Genomic DNA, 18,409 nt, shown 5'->3' on the forward strand with positions numbered 1-18,409 from the left:
CATGACTTGCTATTTTTTTCAGAGATGGGGTCTTACTTTGTTGCTCAGGCTGGCCTCAAGAAATTCCACCTTGGCCTCCCAAAGTGCTGAGATTACAGGCATCAGCCACTGCACCTGGCCTCAGAATTCTTTATCCGATGAGAATAAACTTAAAGAATACAGGCAAAATAAATACATTTCAGACTAATGACAGAAAATTAATCCTCAGATCTGAACTTGAAGAAATGCTAAATGGAGTTCTTCAGGCTAAAGAGGAATGATACTACATGAACATCTGAATCACTGGAGGAAGTAAAGAACAGTAGGTAAATGTAAGACTATTTCTTTCCTTTTAATTTCTTTAAAATACATATGACTGTTTAAAGCAAAAACTGTAAGACTATATTGTGTTTATAGTACATGTCAATGTTATACACCTAACAAACATAGGTGGGGACATGGGTGGGTAAATGGACCTACCTGTTGGCACAGTTCATTAAGTGGTATGACATGAACCCTAATGTGGTAAGTATGTTTATGGGAATCCCTAGGGCAAACACTAGAGATACAATGCAATGAGAGGAGTATAGATAAAAAGCTGATAGCTAAAATGAAATTGTAAAAAATATTCAACTAACTTAAAAGAAGGCAGGAAAGAAGGTTCAAAGGAACAATAATAAAAACTGTTAGGACAAACCAAACAAAAATGGTAGTCTGAAATCAAGCCATATTAATTGTATTAACTGTAAATGGTTAAAACATTCCAATTAAAAGGCAGAGATTATCAGAAATTCAGAAAAACTCATATATGCTGTCTATCAGCAATATACTTTAAATACAATGATACGGATAGGCAGAAGGTAAAAGGAAGGAGAAAGATATATTATACAACACAGCGTAAGACAGCAGGACTAGGCACAGTGGCTCACACCTGTAATCCCAGCACTTTGGGAGGCAGAGGCGGGCAGATTACGAGATCAGGAGTTGAAGACCAGCCTGGCCAACATGGTGAAACCTCATCTCTACTAAAAATACAAAAATTAGCTGGGCATGGTGGTGGGCACCTGTAATCCCAGCTACTCAGGAGGCTGAGGCAGGAGAACTGCTTGAACCCGGGAGGCAGAGGTTGCAGTGACCTGAGATTGTGCCACTGCACTCCAGCCTGGGCGACAGAACAAGACTCCGTCTCGAGAAAAAAAACAAAAAGATAACAGGACTAGCTATACTAGTGTCAGATTTGGTATACTTCAAGACAGACAGGATTACTGGAGATAAAGGGGATATTTCACAAAGATACTCAGTTTCCCAGCTTACTGCCTTGAGAGTTTTCAGATCACAGTGCAGGAAGAAGGTAACAGAACACGCAGTCTCCCTATCCTGAGGCGAGAGTTCATTGTTTGGGGAGGTCCAGGTGGCTAGAACTCATGGGACAGAGTACTAGACAGGAGAGAACAGAGAAAGAGCACTTTGGAGTCTTGCGGAGGGTTCTATCCGAGTCTTCCTCTGAGTACTCAATAGTGCATGTATGTGATGAAGGTAACCAAGGCCAGGGAAAGACCACAGGAAATCATCAGGTGGAACAATCCCCAGAGAGTGGTCACACATGGCCAGGAACTGTTGGTGCTCCCACCAGCCAGAGTGGAAAGACCTCCCAATATAGGAGTCAGTGAGAAGAGCAGAGCCCCCACAAGGGTATCGGCTTGGTAGTGGGACAAAATTAGCACTAGACTCACGGCTGTTCTATACCCAGCTAACAAAACGAAATAGCAAGCTGCAAAATGATCACATTATTCCCAAGTAACTTAACCTTGTCCCAGAACAAAGCTTAAAAATATTTAAAGGAACACACACACACACAGACAGAGATTGAGAGAGAAAGAGATACTCTATCATCCAGCAACCTAAAACACTCACAATGTCTGGACTCCAATAATAAATTACCAAGCATGCAAAGAAGCAGAAAATGTGAACCATAATAGTAAGAATCAACAGAAACAGATCCAGAATGGACACAGAGTTAGGAGACAAGGGCATTATAACAGATACTATAAATACGTTTCATATGCTCACGAAGGTAGAGCTAAGTGTAAGCATCAGAGAGACATGAAAGACACAGGAAGAAAGTGAAATCAGACTACCTAACATAAGAAAGATGAATGGGATTAACATAAGAGTGAGAGACTGCAGAAGGGAAGCGGGGAAACTTGAGGCAAATCCCTAAAATGAAAAGCAGAAGATACCCTGGAGGAGAGAAGAGCATTAGTTGAGCGAGGAACGGCACTGTATACACAAGTCACTAGAATTCCAGAAGCAGAGGAAAAAGACAAGGAATAGAAGGGAACTTCTGCTGGGCGTGGTGGCTCATGCCTGTAATCCCAGCACTGTGGGAGGCCAAGGTGGGTGGATCACTTGAGGTTGGGAGTTCAAAACCAGCCTGGCCAACATGGTGAAACCCCGTATCCACTAAAAATACAAAACTTAGCCAGGCACAGTGGCATGCGCATGTAATCCCAGCTATTTGGGAAGCTGAGGCACGAGAATCGCTTGAACCTGGGAGACGGAGGTTGCTGCAGTGAGCTGAGATGGCGCCACTGCATTCCAGCCTGGGCAACAGAGCAAGACTCTGAGTCAAAAAAAAAAAAAAGGGCCGTTATTCATGAACTGGGAGATTATATTTGTAAATCATACCTGATCAAGAAAATGCATCTAGAATACATACAATATAAGAAAACCAAATACAATGATGAGAAAAGATTTGAACACGTCACAGAAGATGTGTAAATGCATAATCAGCACGTGAGAGGGTGCGCCTCGTCACCGTTCATCAAGAAAATGTACATGTAAAGCACAGCGCGAGACTACCGCTCACCCTCTAGGACAGCTAAAATCAAATAGATCAAATGTCGGTGAAGATGTGGAAAAATGCTTAAACACTACAGCTAAACGTGTTACCAGCTAGTCACTTTAAAGTATATGCTGTCTCTAAAATTAAAAAAATAATAAAGCCACTAACAAATGGAACACTATTTTCTGTTTTTGTAAAAATGCCTGAAAAAGAAACCATGGTTATTCAGACCTGGGGACATGGCAGACATTTCCTCAGAGCCAGTCTGTCAATTCCACGTGACACTGTTAGTAAGAGTCAGTAAAACCACGAGACTGTTAATTTTTGCTACTGACAACAATGTTTTCTTTTTTTTGAGACAGTGTCTTGCTGTTGCCTAGGCTGGAGTACAGTGGCTCCACAACAACTCACAAGCAGCCTCAATCCCCCGGGCTCAAGTGATCCTCCCAAGCAGCTGGGACCCCAGGTGTGTGCCACCATTCCTGGCTAATGTTTTCATTGTTTGTAGAGATGGGGTTTCACCATGTTGCCCAGGCTGGTCTTGAACTCCCGGGCCCAAGTCCCCATTCTCCTGCCTCAGCCTCCCAAAGTGCAGGGATGACAAGAGTGAGCCACCCCGCACAGCCCCAGTTTGATCTGGTCAACATTCACTTCAGAAGCCTCACGTAGCGGGGTGCCACCAGTGAGCAGCACCCAGACCTCACCGTCTGATACTCTTCCGTCCGCACATGGAGCTCCACCAGGAAGCCGTAGACGTCCCCAATGCGAACGGTGCTGTCCAGGTCTGGCTCCTGTAGGAGCAGCTCGCACTGCTTGATGGACTCCTTGGGGTCCTCCGTGTATGTCCTGCCAAGAGCAGAGATGAGGCCTGAGCCCTGAAGCCCTGAACACCTACTGCTCTCAGAGGTCGGAGGAGCTCTCCAGAATGGCAGGAGGAAACTTTTTATGAAGTTAATTAATTCCTTAATTTGTTCATTCATAAATTAACTCATCCATTTAACAAACTCTTACTGATCACTTTTATGCTGGGTCCTATGCTTGGACATGAAGACCAAAGACCTCCAATGCCTAGTTCCTGCTCCATGGAACAGTCCAGAGGGGGCTAGAGACGTCTGGGCTAAGTGTGACCCAGTGGGGACGTGGGGCATGTGGACAGGGTGTATGGAGAGGCACAGAGAACCCCTTGCCCGAGGCCACTGGGAAGAACCTTACAAGCAGAGAGGCTGGCCCTCCCACAGGCCACGTGTGTGACTTGGAGTGAGGGTCTGTGGCAGAGCAGGGTGTGGCCTGTGAGCTGGGGCAGCCCCAGCAGGGTGAGCTGTTAGAACACAGCGAGGTCCAGGACAGGTGACTGGAGCCATGTGGAGCTCAGGCTCCCAGGTCTGGAAGGTCCAGGGCCCATCCTGCCACCCCTGACTCAGCTGTTCCAGACATGTGCCTGGCCTGCCCTCTCACGTCGTCTCCCCTCCACCCATGTCCTGTGCTACCCCTGACGACCAGCCGCTGCCCATTCTCCTCCGCTCCTGCCTCCTGAGGCCCAAGCTCAGCAGGTGCTGATATCCCAGGATTGCCATGTGCAAGCGGACTGTGCCCTCTCAAGGGGCGCTGCTTTGGCCCTCGTTCAAAGTACTTCTGGAACTCTTCTTTTGGAGAAGGTTCTTGGATAAGAGAAGCGCCCTTGCGGGCTGAGGCAGAAGCTGGGCCCTGAAGCCCGCAGGTGAGTGCTCACCGTGTTGCCCACACAGCAGCTCTTTGAAAAGCTCAATTATCTGCCAATACACAAAGACTGGGAAGTATTCAGATAAACGTAGAATCTTGGCCTCTCCTAAAAACTGAGACAACGGCTGCCCGGGTCTCCTTCTCGCCAGCTTGGAGCTGGTGGCAGTCGTCCTATGGAGAGGTACAAGCCCACTGCTCACCATGGTCCCCACCACCAGAGGTCACACTGCGGCCCTCGGGACTCCCTTGCCGAGCCCCTGCACACCCCGAATGGGTCCACAGCTCCCCTAGACAAACCCTCTCCTGCTCCAGATCTGCCTCCTCCCACTCCCACTCCCACCCCCACCAGGTTGCTCTCTCAGCGTCACACCCTTCCGAGGCTGTGCCGGGCTCTGAGGGTGTTCGCGTGAGGAGTTCACATGTGCGTTCAGCAGCAGCGCTGTCCCGAGTGAGCTCCTGTCTGCCGTCCAGCCCCTTTGCTGGCTGCGGTTTCTTGTGATCAGCCCTCACCCTCGCCCTCTTGTCACATCTGCCCCGGCCCGGCCCTGCTGGCCCTGAGGGCGCACCTGCGGGCCTGGATGAACCTCTTCACCAGTGCCATCCTGCTCTGCAGCTGCGCCAGCCTAGTCTCCTGGTCCAGGGGGCTCTTGGCCTTGGCCAGGCACTTGTAAGCCTCGGTCAGCGCCCCGTGGGCTTTGTCATAGTTCTGGTATTCATCGATCTCCACCTGTGCGGATGAGACCCGTCAAGACCCGCAGGGCTCCACAGCCCTCCTGGGGACCCCGCTGGAATCCCAGGGAGGGTGCACACCTGGGCACAAGCATCGTAAAAGCCGGCCAGGAGGTCCAGAGCCCGCCCCTTGGTGTAGAAGCTGATGATGTTCTTCATGATCTCCGGCTCCTTGCGCCAGTCCAGGGACTGCAGGTAGTTGGCAGCCATAATGTAGATTTCCTTCTGCCTGGACACGCTCGCGAAGAACATGATTTTCTCTGTGTCTCCAGACTTGAGCAGTGCTCTCATGGCCTAGGCAGAGGCAGGCGGGCTCAGGCAAGCAGGGGCAGGGCCGGGACAAGCACAGGGACCCAGAGCAGGAGCTCTCCCACAAGAGTGGCTCAGGGCTTCCCGGAGAGAGAGATCTTCGTGGTCATGCTCCTCCTGGTCAGAAAGGCTCAGCCCTGGCTCAGGGTAATCGGGAAGGCAACTGGAGTGGCGTGCAGGGGGCCCACAGCCTACATGACTGTGAAGCAGCCATGGCGGGCTGGGGCCAGAGCTCACCTTCACCTTGTTCCCAGCCTGCGTGTACTTCTTGGTGGCCAGGTGGTAGCTGCCCTGGCGCATGCAGCAGTTTGCTATCTGCTCCAGCAGCTCCCGCCGCGACTCCTCAGGCAGGTCCGTGGAGTCCTTGGACACAGTCATCTTTTCAGCCATCTCCTCGGTGATAGTCATGTTCTGCTCCAGGCACAGCTGCAGGGCTTCGTGATACTGCAAAGGTGCAGAGATGGGATGGGGCTGCCGAGGGGGCCGGGAAACGAAGCATGCCCCTCATCTGCCACCGCTCGAGAGGAAACCAGGCCCCTGGGCTGAGCAGCGGCCTCTGTCTGGCTGGGGTGGGTGTGGAAGGGACAAGGATGTCTCATCCCCACCAACTTACAGGCATTCACACGACTTTCCTCACTCTGTCAACATTCCAGAATGGAAAGGCAGAAACAATAGTCACAAGTGATATATGCTCAAAAGATTATTATGTTTGGGAGAAAAGGAACTGATAATTTTTTTGTATAATTCTCAATTTTTTAAATTAAAGATTTTTTTTTTCTTTTTTTGAGACAGGATCTCACTCTGTCACCCAGGTGGGAGTGCAGTGGTACAATCATGGCTCACTGTAGGCCTCCACCTCCCCAGGGTTAGGTGATCTTCCTGCCTCAGTTTTTGTATTTTCAGTAGAGACGGATGGGATTTTGCCATGTTGCCCAGCCTGGTCTTAAACTCCTGGGATTAAGCAATACGCCTGTCTTGACCTCCCAAAGTGCTGGGATCATAGGCACGAGCTACCGCGCCTGGCCTGATTTTCCTAATATTTTAAGAAAAATTTGATATTCTTCATTTGAGAATATGTTTTAGGCCAGGCACAGTGGCTAAAACATATTCTCAGCACTTCGGGAAGCCAAAGCAAGAGGGTCACTTTGGCCCAGGAGTTTGAGACCAGTCTGGGCAAGACAGTGAGACCCCATCTCCACAACAAAAAAAAGTAATAGTCCACAAATATATATGAAGTAATAACACATTTATATTCAGAAAAAGAATATGGCCTGGCACAGTAGCTCACGCCTGTAATCCCAGCACTTTGGAAGGCCGAGGCGGGCAGATCACGTGAGGTAAGGAGTTCGAGACCAGCCTGACCAACATGGAGAAATCCCGTCTCTACTAAAAATATAAAATTAACTGGGCATGGTAGCGGGTGCCTGTAATCCCAGCTACTCAGGAGGCTGAGGCAAGAGCATCGCTTGAACCCGGGAGGTGGAGGTTACAGTGAGCTGAGATCGTGCCATTATACTCCAGCTTGGGCAACAAGAGTGAAACTCCATCCCCTCCTCCTCCCCCTAAAAAAAGAAGGAAAAAGAGTATGTCTCAGAAGAAAAAGAATTCTGCCTTGGAGGTGTTTCCATTTCAGTACGCTGGGAGCTGCCAACATGCTCTCTACTATGCAGGTGTCCATGGTGCTGAGGAATCCCTGAGGATCAGCCATCCCGGTGACACACAGAGGGCTGGTGGCCTTACTGCCATAAACCCCGTGTGGAGCACACCCTGTGCACAGGATGCTGAGTGCGTGCACGTGTCTGTTAACTCTTAAGGGAAGGGGTGGCTGGGACAAGGGAGACGCACCTTTGGCTGGGGATAGGTACTGCCTGCTGTGTTCCACAGTACCTGTGTATCTGCTTCCCATGACCATCTAGTGGGTTTTCTCACCTTTTCACCCTACTAGCCCAGTAAAAAATGGCATCTCCATGAATTGTGGTCTGTATTATTATTATTATTATTTCGTTTAGTAGAGATGGGGTTTCTCCATGTTGGCCAGGCTGGTCTCAAACTCCTGACCTCAGGTGATCCGCCCACCTTAGACTCCAAAAGTGCTGGGATTACAGGCGTGAACCAACACACCTGGCCCTAATTTCTGTATTTTTTAGTAGAGATGGGGTTTCACTATGTTGGCCAGGCTGGTCTTGAATTCCTGACCTCAGGTGATCCACCTGCCTTGGCCTCCCAGAGTGCTGGGATTACAGGTGTGAGCCACCATGCCCGGCCTTGATCTGTATTTCTACCAACCATATTTCCTTTTGAGAGGAAATGGTTCATAGCCAGTCACAGGGCTCATGTCTATAGTCTCAGTGCTTTGGGAGGCTGAGGCAGAAGGATTGCTTGAACCCAGAAATTCAAGACCAGCCTGGGCAACATAGTAAGACCCTGTCTCTACTAAAAAATGTTTTTTAATTAGCCGGGGGTGGTGGCACATGCCTGTATTTCCAGCTACTCAGGAGGCAGGAGAGTCGCGAGGCCGAGGCGGCAGTAAGCCCAGATGGCACCACCACACCCCAGCCTGCGCAACAGTGAGACCCTGTCTCAACAGTAACAACAAAAAGCTAAAATGGTAAATTTCGTGTCGTGTATTTTTGCCCCCCGCACACAGGTGAGTGCAACTCCCTGTATGTGATCTGATGCCAGCCTGAAGGATGGCGAGTCTACACTCACGAAGTCTTGGGTGTGCCGTACGTGAACTCCAGGGCAGGGGACACCCACCACAGCCTTCCTCGAAAATGCATAACCAAGTGAGCAGCCATTCCCATGGCCTCTGGCGACAGGGGCCCCTGAGCTGTGGTGCCTGCATGCAGCCGAGCCCAGGCCCCACCAGCCCTGTACCTTCCTGGCAGCCAGCAGCAGCTCCACCGCCCTCTCGTACTGACTGTGGTCGATGAAGAAGTCGGAGCAGCGGGCCAGGAGTGCAGGGTCTGACGTCTCATCCAGGTCCTCCGCTATGAGCTGCAGGGCCACAAACTGCTGGGTGGCAAAGGCCAGCTCCAGGGCCTTGGAGAAGTGGCCAGCCTGCGGATGGATGTGGTGGGCTCTGAGCAGCTGCCCAAGCCCTGGGGGCCCGAGGACGGAGGCCTCTCGCGGGCAAGGGTGCCCTGGCCTGCTGCCCTCCCTGAGGTTCCCACTGGTGGCAGGCCCTCACCTTATGGTACAGCATGACCGCCCTGTCCATCTGCATGGCCTTCTCATAGTATCGAGCCACCTCGATCATGTCCTCCGGGGAGCTGAGCAGGGCCAAGTTCATGAGCTGGTCGTCCAGGCCATTCTCCTACAGGAGGGAGGCAGGGCCCGGAAGCAGCTCCCACCAGCTTCCCCAGGCCCGCTGAGACTCTGGAACGTGGCCGGGTTTGAACCAAACCTTCACTTGGGTATGCTGCTCAGCAGTCTCTGCGCTCATGGGTTTAAGGAGCTGATGACTTACTGGGTCTGTCTACAAGGATTTTCTGATGCTTTGTGTTCTATTACAGAGCACTGCAAGAAACATCTGACACGGAAGATGTTTCTGGAAGTGAGAGCCTGGGTTGGGACACGTGTACAGGTGCAGAATGCCCAGCAGCTTTCTAGGAGGGCCCGCGGCGCTCGGCTACCTTGAGGGTCTGCTGTTTGCAAGGCCATAGGCTGTGAAGCAGCGTCACCTGCTGCTCAGGAGCCCTGGAGCCTGGGAAACATCTGGGGATAATGCAGTGCTTTGCAAACAATGTGAGATGGAGGTGGGCAGCGGGGTGGGTGAGTGAGGCAGGCAGGGTGAGGAGCGAGGCCAGACAGTGTGTCCCTGAAACGATCCTCTCTCCACTTTTCCACCTGAACCTCGGGACGCGCCGGCTCCCTACCCTTGCCCCGTGGTACCTTGCATAGGCGGATGGCGTTTTTGAAGGCCTGCGCCTGGGTGTAGAAGTGCACTGCCTGCCCCACCTCCTCCTGGCTCTCGTACTGGCGGGCGAGGTGGTAGGAGGCCGCCAGGTTTCCCGTCTCGTTAGCTATCTGTGCAGCCTAGAAAGACAAAGAAACCAAAGACAAGTCAGGGGCCATGTGTCCACCTCATGTCCGCCTCATGAGTGCCTGGCTGGCCGGCTCCCCTGCAGGGCCCTCACCTTCTGGATGTTGCCCTGGAAGCAGTGGATGCGGACCAGGGAGAAGTGGTCCTGGGCCAGCTGGTAGTAGTGCAGCGCGGTGTCCATCTCGCCCTGGCTCTCCAGGTACTGTGCCCACCACTGCCACAGGGTCCTGCAGGCAGCCCCAAGGCCGTGGGTTCTCCATCCGAGCCCTGCCCCAACCTGGAACGGCCCCCACTCCCACCCTGTGCCACCCTTAGAGTGTATGTCAGCTGACCTGCAAACAGGCTGGGCCAAGGGTGAAACCCCTGGGCTCTGTCCAAACGGAGGGCCTGGTTTAGGGCCCTGTCATAGTTCTGAGGAGCTGGGGGATGCTGCCCACTCATGCAGGAAGCCTGGGGAGGGGGCACTTGAGCAAGCCGTGGCCACCCCCCAACAAACCTCCAAGATAGAGTGCAGTCCCGCCAGCCTGGGCAGGGACACTCACTTATCCTTCATCTTATTCACGTAGAGCTCCAGGGACGGCAGGTCCTCCGACAGCATCCTGGGCACCTCGAAGCGGTGCGTGTCCGACTTCTCGTAGCTGTGAGAGGAGACAGGAGGTCCTCGTTCCCTCCTGTCTCAGCCCCATGGGAAGCAGATGGGCTGAGAGGCAGCATCGGTGAAACGCATCAGAGCGGTGGCCCTCGGGGTGTGGGATCTCAGCCTGCAGCTCTGCAGGGCCTGAGCATGCGCAGCCGGGAGGCAGCGGGGGCCCCCTGCACTGTGGGGGCCTGGGAGGTGGGTTACCCATCCAAACCCCGGGAATAGGTCTAAGAGCAGCTTCTCCTCTGGAGAGGGTGACATGGTGTTTGTCTGTCCTCAGGAGACACCAAGCCCATCTGTGCTCGGCAACCGACACCAGCAACGGGACAGATGTCTTTCTCTCTGCCTCAAAACCCGGGTGGCCCAGCATGGAAGGGGCAACCCCACATCTCCGAGGCTCCAGCAGCTTCCTGCTGAGAAGACTGCCACCGCCCTGAGACAGATCCCTCCTCGGAGAACCTCCCTGGCCACCTCACAACAGCACAGAGAAGCCTCAGGAGCCAGAGCTGTCCACCGAGGGTGGAGGGGCCGCGAGGGCCACACTCACTAGCTGAGGGCCCGGCTGCAGTCAGCGCTGGCCTCTAGGTGCCTGGCGTAGCGGTGGCAGGTTCGGCGCAGGTGCACGCGGTCGTGGCGCTCGGCTACCTTGAGGGCTTTCTGCCACTGGCCCGCAGCCTGGTAGAACTTGTTCAGGAGGTCGTAGCGCTGGCACTTCTTATACAGCTGCTCGGCGTCCTCCTGAGGAACAAGGACGGGTGGGAGTCATGCAGCCTCCACACACCCACCCTTCAGAAACACGGTTCCACGCCAGGTCACCAGTCACTGCGCCCTCCCACACTGCCAGGCACACTGACGCATGGGGCTGCTTCGGGCACAGTGAACACCACACACACAGGGCGTCCTGTCCCACAGCTGCAGTGTGAGATGCACTACCCACCTCCCACAGCCACCCAAAGAAGTCGCGTGCTCAGACCTCTTGACCTGGGGGCCTCTTGGGTGTTCTGCTCCAGGCCTGCACGCCTGCCTGGCACACACTCTGGAGAGCCAGCAGCCGCCTCGCCTCCACTGCTGCAGTCGGCCCAGCACTCCCGGGCCATGCCTCTCGGCTCTGCCCTCATCACTGCAGGCTCAAGCCAGTGGATGTGCCCTCTCCTTCCCTGGGGAACTATGGCTGTGGCAGGTGTGGTGCCTTCCCACCCACCCCACGGTGGGTGCTCCCTTACCAGCATGCCTAGCTGCGTGGCCAACATGGCCACGCGGGCCTCCAGCTCCGGCTCCTGCTCCGCCTCGCGCAGCGCTCTGGCCCCACGGGCGTGGCCCATGTTCCCCAGGCATACCTTGGCCACGTCCAGCCGCTGAGTCTTCACGCACATGCGCGCCATGTTCTCCCAGACGGCCTCGCTGTAGGCAGATGGGAGTATGTGAGGCTCCCACCCAGCACATCAGGGCCCCCCTGGCCCTATGGCCCCTTCTCCCGAGGCAAGTGGTCATCAGGCATGGCTGCCAAAGGGGCATGAGGAGGGGCCTTCACCCATCAGCTCTGTCCATGGGAAGACTACAGGTCATCCAGAGAGGTATCTGTCACAAGTCCCACGGCCTCCTCAAACCCAAGAGGCAGGGGCTGGGTCCCATTAAAAGACAGAAAGGGCCAGGTGCAGTGGCTCACGCCTGTAATCTCAGCACTTTGGGAGGCTGAGGCAGGTGGATCATGAGGTCAAGAGATCGACACCAGCCTGGCCAATATGGTGAAACCCTGTCTCTATTAAAAATACAAAAATTGGCCAGGCGTGGTGGCTCACGCCTGTAATCCTAGCACTTTGGGAGGCCGAGGTGGGTGGATCACAAGGTCAAGAGATCGAGCCCATGGTGAAACCCCATCTCTACTAAAAAATACAATAATTAGCTGGGCGTGGTGGTGCGTGCCTGTAGTCCCAGCTACTCGGGAGGCTGAGGCAGGAGAATTGCTTGAACCTGGGAAGCGAAGGTTGCAGTGAGCCGAGATCGCGCCACTGCACTCCAGCCTGACACCTGGCGACACAGTGAGATTCTGTCTCAAAAAAAAAAAAAAATTCAAACCAAAGCAAACCAAACCAAAAATTAACTGGGCGTGGTGGTGCGCGCCTGTAGTCTCATCTACTCGGGAGGCTGAGGCAGGAGAATCGCTTGAACCCAGAAGGAGGAGGTTGTGGTGACCCGAGATTGCACCACTGCACTCCAGCCTGGAGACAGAGTGAAACTCCGTCTCCAAAAAAAAGAGAGACAGAAGGATCTCCTATGCAGGTCACCAAGCTCCTCCTCCTTTTCCCCGGCTCTAAGCAGCTGTCTGCTCAGGAAATGCAGGCTTCCCGTATTGCTTGCACACACAGGATCTGCTCTGAAACAGAGCCTCCTGCTCTCACCTGAGCCTGGGACTGCAGGGCCTCTGGTAAACCAGCCCTGCACAGCAGGAACCGTCACCCAATAGCCTGGCAGCCACAGGGGGAAACCTCGGGGGGTGGGGTGCAGGGTCCAGACCCTGACTCAGCCCAGGAACACAGAGCCAGGGCTATCTCACCAGGAGAGCTTGACCCAGCCCATGCAGGGTTCTGCAGAGCCCTGGAGGTCTGCCAAATGGAGGGCCCCAGCGGGAGGCCTGCAGATGGGCTGACCAATGGGATATGGGGCCAGCATGTTTTGCCCCAGTCCTGTGTCCCACTCTCAGGCGGTGAGTTTTGCGTGTGTGAAGGAACAGGGTGCTGAATGGGCAGCTGTGTCAGGGTACAGGTGCAGGGATGGTGTAAGTCACCCTGCCTCTTTGTTTTTTGTGTTAAGACAGGGTCTCCCTCTGTTGCCCAGGCTGGAGTACAGTGGCACAATCATAGCTCACTCCAGCCTCGACCTCCTGGGCTCAAGCAATCCTCCCACCTCAGCCTCCCAGCTGGGACCCAGCTAGCTAGGACCACAGGTGTGCGCTACCACCCCTGGCTATTTTTTTGTATTTTTTTGTAGAGATGGGGTTTTGCCGTGTTGCCCAGGCTGGTCTTGAACTTCTGAGCTCAAGTGATCCACTCGCCTTGGCTTCCCACAAGGCCAGTATGACAGGCGTGAGCCACTGCACCCGGCCTTGCCACTGTGTGACGTTTCCTGCATTCTTCCCTTGCTGGTGCTGATCCATGCAGGCCGCTAGTCTCCGCGTGGACCAGAAATGACTGAGGGCTTGGTTTGTGTTGGCTCTAGGGGAGGCCGAGGCTGCTGACAGCCATCATGGGACATGGCGCTGCATGAGAACCATGTGTCCGCGTGTAGGGGTGGCACTCACAGACAGGCCACCTGGTGGGACTGGGCGGGAGGTGTGTGTCCAACGCCATCCAGAGAGACCCCTCCTCAAGGGCTCTTGGGGCCAGCCTGGCCGTGGCTTCAGCCCTGATGCGGGCTCAGGGCCTCAGACAAAGACCTCACTCCAAGCCACAGCTCAGCGTGGTCACCACACAGGGACTGGCAGAGGATGCACCGGTCACTTCCTGCATCTCTCTACTCTGCCATCCATGCCCACCCCCCACTGCCATGCTGGGATGGCAGGCAGCAGCACCACAGGGGCTCCCACACAGGGTGCAGGCCCACAAGCACAGATACAGAGCTCAACAACCACACACACACACACACAGAACCCCCCACATGTCCCCCAGAACCACACACACACACACAGAGCCTCCCACAACCACATATACCCAGAGCTCCCCACATGCCCCCACAACCACACACACACAGCCCCCCACAACCACATACACATACACACAGAGCCCCTACAACCACATATAACCAGAGTCCCCAACATGCCCCCTGCAATCACAGACACACAGAGCTCCCCACATGCCCCCACAACCACACACACACCACACACACCCACACAGAGCCCCCACATGCTCTCTGCAACCACACAGACACACAGACACAGAGCCCCCCACAACCCCACACACACACACACACAGAGCCCCCTCAACCACACACACAGATACAGAGCCCCCCACATGTCCCCCACAACCACACACACATACACAGAGCCCCCAACATGCCCCCCACAACCACACACACAGAGACACACACAGAGTCCCCGACTATGTCCCCCATAACCCCCCCTACACGGAGCCCCCCGCATGCCTCCCACAACCACACACACAGACGCGGAGCCCCCCACTTGCCCCCCCCGCCCCACAAACACACTCCTACAAGCACAGGCGTGGCTTCGGAGCATCCCCACCCAGGCGCAGGCCCTTCCCTTGCATTCCAGGCTGCTCCCCAGATAAGCCTCCGCCCAGCCCAGTCTTGGCTGGGCAGCAGCCCTGCAGCCTCCCCACCGGCACAGCCACAGGCCCCTCTGAGGACTGGAGGGACCAGCCGCCCACAGAGCCCCGAGCCCGCTGTCCTGGTGAGTGAGAGGGGCTGGGGTGTGTGGAGCTGGGCATTTTCCTAATGGCCCTGCGCCCATGGGGAGGAGGGGCCCGGGAGAACAGCCAGAGGCCCTGTCCCACTGTGGCGCCCCTGTCTCTGGGATGTGTGGGCTATCCACATCTCAGGTTCTCCGCTCCCACAGAATCACAGGGCAAATGGTGCCAAGATGGCAGCCCCAGGCAAGCCCAGTGCACTATCGTCTGAGTCTGGGGGCTGGTCCCTGGGACAGGCCCTGTGGTGGTGTCTGGCTGCAATGCTGCATGCCCAGGTGCCCATTCCTGAAAGCCAGGGGGTACTCTGTGCCTGGTTTTACATGTACTTGGGTTCTGCTAGAACTTTGGTGAATTCCACGGACATTTTCTACCACAGGGGTTGCAGGGCGGGGAGGTGCATGTGTCTTAGCTGCAACTGGCCCAGGTGGCCCCTGCTCGTAGGTTTATGTGGCAACACGTGCCAGCCCAGTCCAGGACGCCTGCCTCGTGGCATAGATCGTGCCTGGAGCCAGGAGAGGGTGTGTCCAAACCCATGGGCCAGGCCCTCGCAGCGGGGCCAGGCGTCTAGGGGGCCGGGACGTGAGCCTGCCTCCCTACCACCGTCATCGCACATGTGTCCTCTGATGGCCTCACACGGGGCTCCTCACAGCACCTGGGCGCACACCCACTGGCAGCTTCCTGGATGCTCGGTTGGCGCTGTGCTGAAGGTGACGCAACACTGGGCGCACGAGACCTCAGGGAGGTGCCCCTGGCAGCAGCGTCCTGATCTCTGATCCGTGCCTCTCAGTCTTCTGGCTTTGGAACTCCTGCTGCCAACAGCAGCGTGGTGAGAGGGCTGAACACCCGGCCCGCCTGCCCCTCAGGCTGTGCTGCCCGCGGTCCTCCAGAGCTCCACGCAAGAAGTCACATCTTCACACTGCAACTTCTTTCCTTCCAACAGCAGAAAACCCAGGCCTGCCCTTCTCCCCTATCGTGAGGTCCTGGGTAAATGTACTCTTTTGAGTGTCAGACCAGTTTATAAACGACTCAGACACAGCTGCTCCCTGCTGAGACATGCATCAAGACTGGGGGTCCAGGCTCCCCAAAATGCTGCTGCCCCTCATCCGTCAGCTAATGACATACGTGGAGTGCAGGGGTCACATCCAAATCTCAAAAGAAACATTCCATTCTCACCACACCACACAGCTTCCATTAAATTCTACAGATCGGATGGAAGCGATGCCACAGCTCCTCAGAGACTTCTCATTTCTCTAACACCTGGGTGGTGGCGGGTGCTGGGGGCTCAGTGCATGAGGCGTGATGGCTACTTCATCAACAGCGTGTTGGACAGACACGTGGTCTTTTTTATTCTCCTGTCCCAAAAGATTGCACTATTGGAATCTCTAAAAACTCTTCTGTTTGTGCTTACCCTCTCCTGAGGCCCAGGTGTGGGGCTGGATGGGGCTGGGACCTGGCTCTACCTGCCAGGCGTGGCTCCTTTCTTCTCTCTTGTCCTGAAAACAACTGGTTCCTTCTGTCCACATCCAGTTGCGGTGGAAAATCACAAATGAGCAGAGGAACCTGGCGGCTGACCTGGGGCCCAGCTGGGCTCCCCTGTGCTCTAAGCACCCTGTCTTCCCCATGCAGAGGCCACCCATGGGGAGTGGGAGAGACTGCAGGTTGGCCTTGGTTTTGCTCTGGCTCCTGGGGCACACTTGTGACAAAGGACCTGGCCAGCACATCGTCTGATGCCCACACTTCCATGTGCTCTGTCAGCATAGTGTCAAAAGATGCCCACACTTGCACGTGCTCTGTCCTTGGCATTAAATCTGCACCATGTGGGGCTTGAAGCATGCTGGACGTGCAGCCGCCAGTGAAGCTGGACACGCCCTCCGACAGGCCCCTGCCTGATGGGCTGAGGCTGCTGGGAGAACCCATGAGAAGGGTGGGGCCTGTGGCCCAGCTGGGCGCAGACCTGCCAGAAGCGTCCAGACCCAGGCACTCTCCAAAAGCTCCTTCCACAGCCAGCCTCCCACTCTGGCCACCAGCATGGCACTGGCCCCATGTGATTCCTGCCTCCTCTCCATGATAGCTGGCCAGGGCTCTCGGGACGGCCTCGACTCTGGTGTGGGGTTCTGGGGTTTATGCATCTGACATAAATTCCAAGAAGTAAACACCCTCTTAGTTCCCATCCAAGTCTTGAGAATTTCCTGTTGTCTGGCCAGTCTGTGGAGTCACCCACATCTGCACTTCATCAGCCCCAAAGGTGCTGGAACAAGAAGCAGATGGGCAGCAGGGGACACAGACTTCAATGGGCCCCGCAGAAGCTCTGCCAAGACCACTCTGAGTCAGGATGAGGGCGACAGGTAGAATGGTGGCTTGATGATCACGCCTGCCGAGGCCGCCCCTCCTGCCGTGTCTCTGTTCTATACTAGGGCTCCTGCTCTGTGGGGTACAGGAGCTGCAGACACATGTGGGAGCGAGCAGTGGGACTCCACTGCAACCAAGACCCCAAGTGACAGGGAGAGCAGGAAGGCCCGATGGGCTGGGGGAAGGCCCACAGCCCAGCTTTGAGTCCCCTTGGTGGGAGTTGCCCCTGAGAGCCACAGATCCTCCCAGGAGGGTCGCTCCTAACTTAAATTCTGCCCCCAGGCCTTCCACCCTGCTGTGCCCAGCCTCCTATAGCGCCAGGGGCTAGAAGCAGTGTGACGGCTAAGGACACAGAGACTTGGAGCACCCCCAGAAGTGCCAGGAGGGCGGGGGGCCGACGCTGGGAGTCTGCCGTGTGGGAGTCTGGAACATGGCCTTCTCCCCACTCGACCTGAGGAAAGGACCAGAGGGGGCTGCTGAGACCATCAAACGTGTCTTCTGGGCTCTGAAGCCCAGCACTGGCTTTTTATTGGAAGTTAGCTGTTGGAAAACTCCCAAAAGAGAAATGATTTAGTTAACTCAGGAGGAGATAAATTCTTTCCCCAGGGAAACTTTTGGGAAACGTCCTTTCAAGGTACCCTTCTGCACCGTGTGCTTAGGAACGCTGAGTGAGATGCCGCACCCCAGGCTGCTTCTGAGGAGCGGGTCACAGGCAGGAAGGGCTGGGGATACCCCCAGGGCCTTCTGAGCCACTCGGGGGAGTGGCGGCCGGCAGCACCACTGTGCCCCGCACGCCCCGTCAGGTTCCTGGGGCTGAGAATAGAAACAGAAACAACAACTTTTCCCTGGGCACAAGCCAAGGAAGAAGGGAAAGCAAAAACCCAATGGACGCATCTGCATCGGACTCCTGGGAAAATCCCACAGCAGGCAGAGTCCCTCAGGAAATCAGTGGACAAATGTTTCTCTGGACTGAGCATGGTGAGGACGGAGTTCCTGCCTTTCTGGAATGAACACAGGACACTTGCTTGACCTGTGGCTATAGAGAGCCACAAGCCAACATGTGAACCAAGAGACCGGTCCCAGGAAATGGCAGCTCTCAGGACCGCCCCGAGCCAGGGCCCCACGCATGGGCAGTGCATGAAGAGAGGAAACAATCAACGCTTTGCTGTTACCATGGGCTGGGAACAGGACTCTGCGTCCCAGTACTGTCCTGGGCGTGTGCCCGTGAACGGTTTGCATGAATGCGGGATACCTGCATTTGCAATGCTTTGGCTCCCGGGTCGGGTGGGAATCCTGTGCTGGGTTTGGGATCTCTGGAGACAGGGAACAGAGTATGAGACCCTCTCACGGTGTCTGTCCGGGGCAGAATAATT

General features: G+C 55.2%; 1 protein-coding gene across 2 annotated transcripts in view; it reads right to left on the reverse strand.

The window, feature by feature from the left end:
* The window catches only part of IFT140 (intraflagellar transport 140), a 105,985-nt gene that overhangs the window by 6,214 nt on the left and 81,362 nt on the right, over positions 1-18,409 (reverse strand). For both annotated transcript variants that reach the window (XM_064362292.1, XM_064362293.1), the window contains 11 exons: positions 11,490-11,667; positions 10,814-11,004; positions 10,169-10,264; positions 9,721-9,853; positions 9,476-9,619; positions 8,772-8,897; positions 8,459-8,641; positions 5,819-6,025; positions 5,354-5,566; positions 5,110-5,270; positions 3,529-3,670 (listed from right to left, as the gene is read on the reverse strand). In XM_064362292.1, coding sequence (XP_064218362.1) covers positions 3,529-3,670; positions 5,110-5,270; positions 5,354-5,566; positions 5,819-6,025; positions 8,459-8,641; positions 8,772-8,897; positions 9,476-9,619; positions 9,721-9,853; positions 10,169-10,264; positions 10,814-11,004; positions 11,490-11,667 — 1,774 coding nt within the window. The remainder of the gene's footprint in view (positions 1-3,528; positions 3,671-5,109; positions 5,271-5,353; positions 5,567-5,818; positions 6,026-8,458; positions 8,642-8,771; positions 8,898-9,475; positions 9,620-9,720; positions 9,854-10,168; positions 10,265-10,813; positions 11,005-11,489; positions 11,668-18,409) is intronic.

The sequence above is a fragment of the Aotus nancymaae genome, unplaced genomic scaffold (assembly GCF_030222135.1).
Source record: "Aotus nancymaae isolate 86718 unplaced genomic scaffold, 86718_ANA_hifiasm-v0.15.2.pri h1tg000049l, whole genome shotgun sequence".
Lineage (NCBI taxonomy): Eukaryota > Metazoa > Chordata > Mammalia > Primates > Aotidae > Aotus > Aotus nancymaae.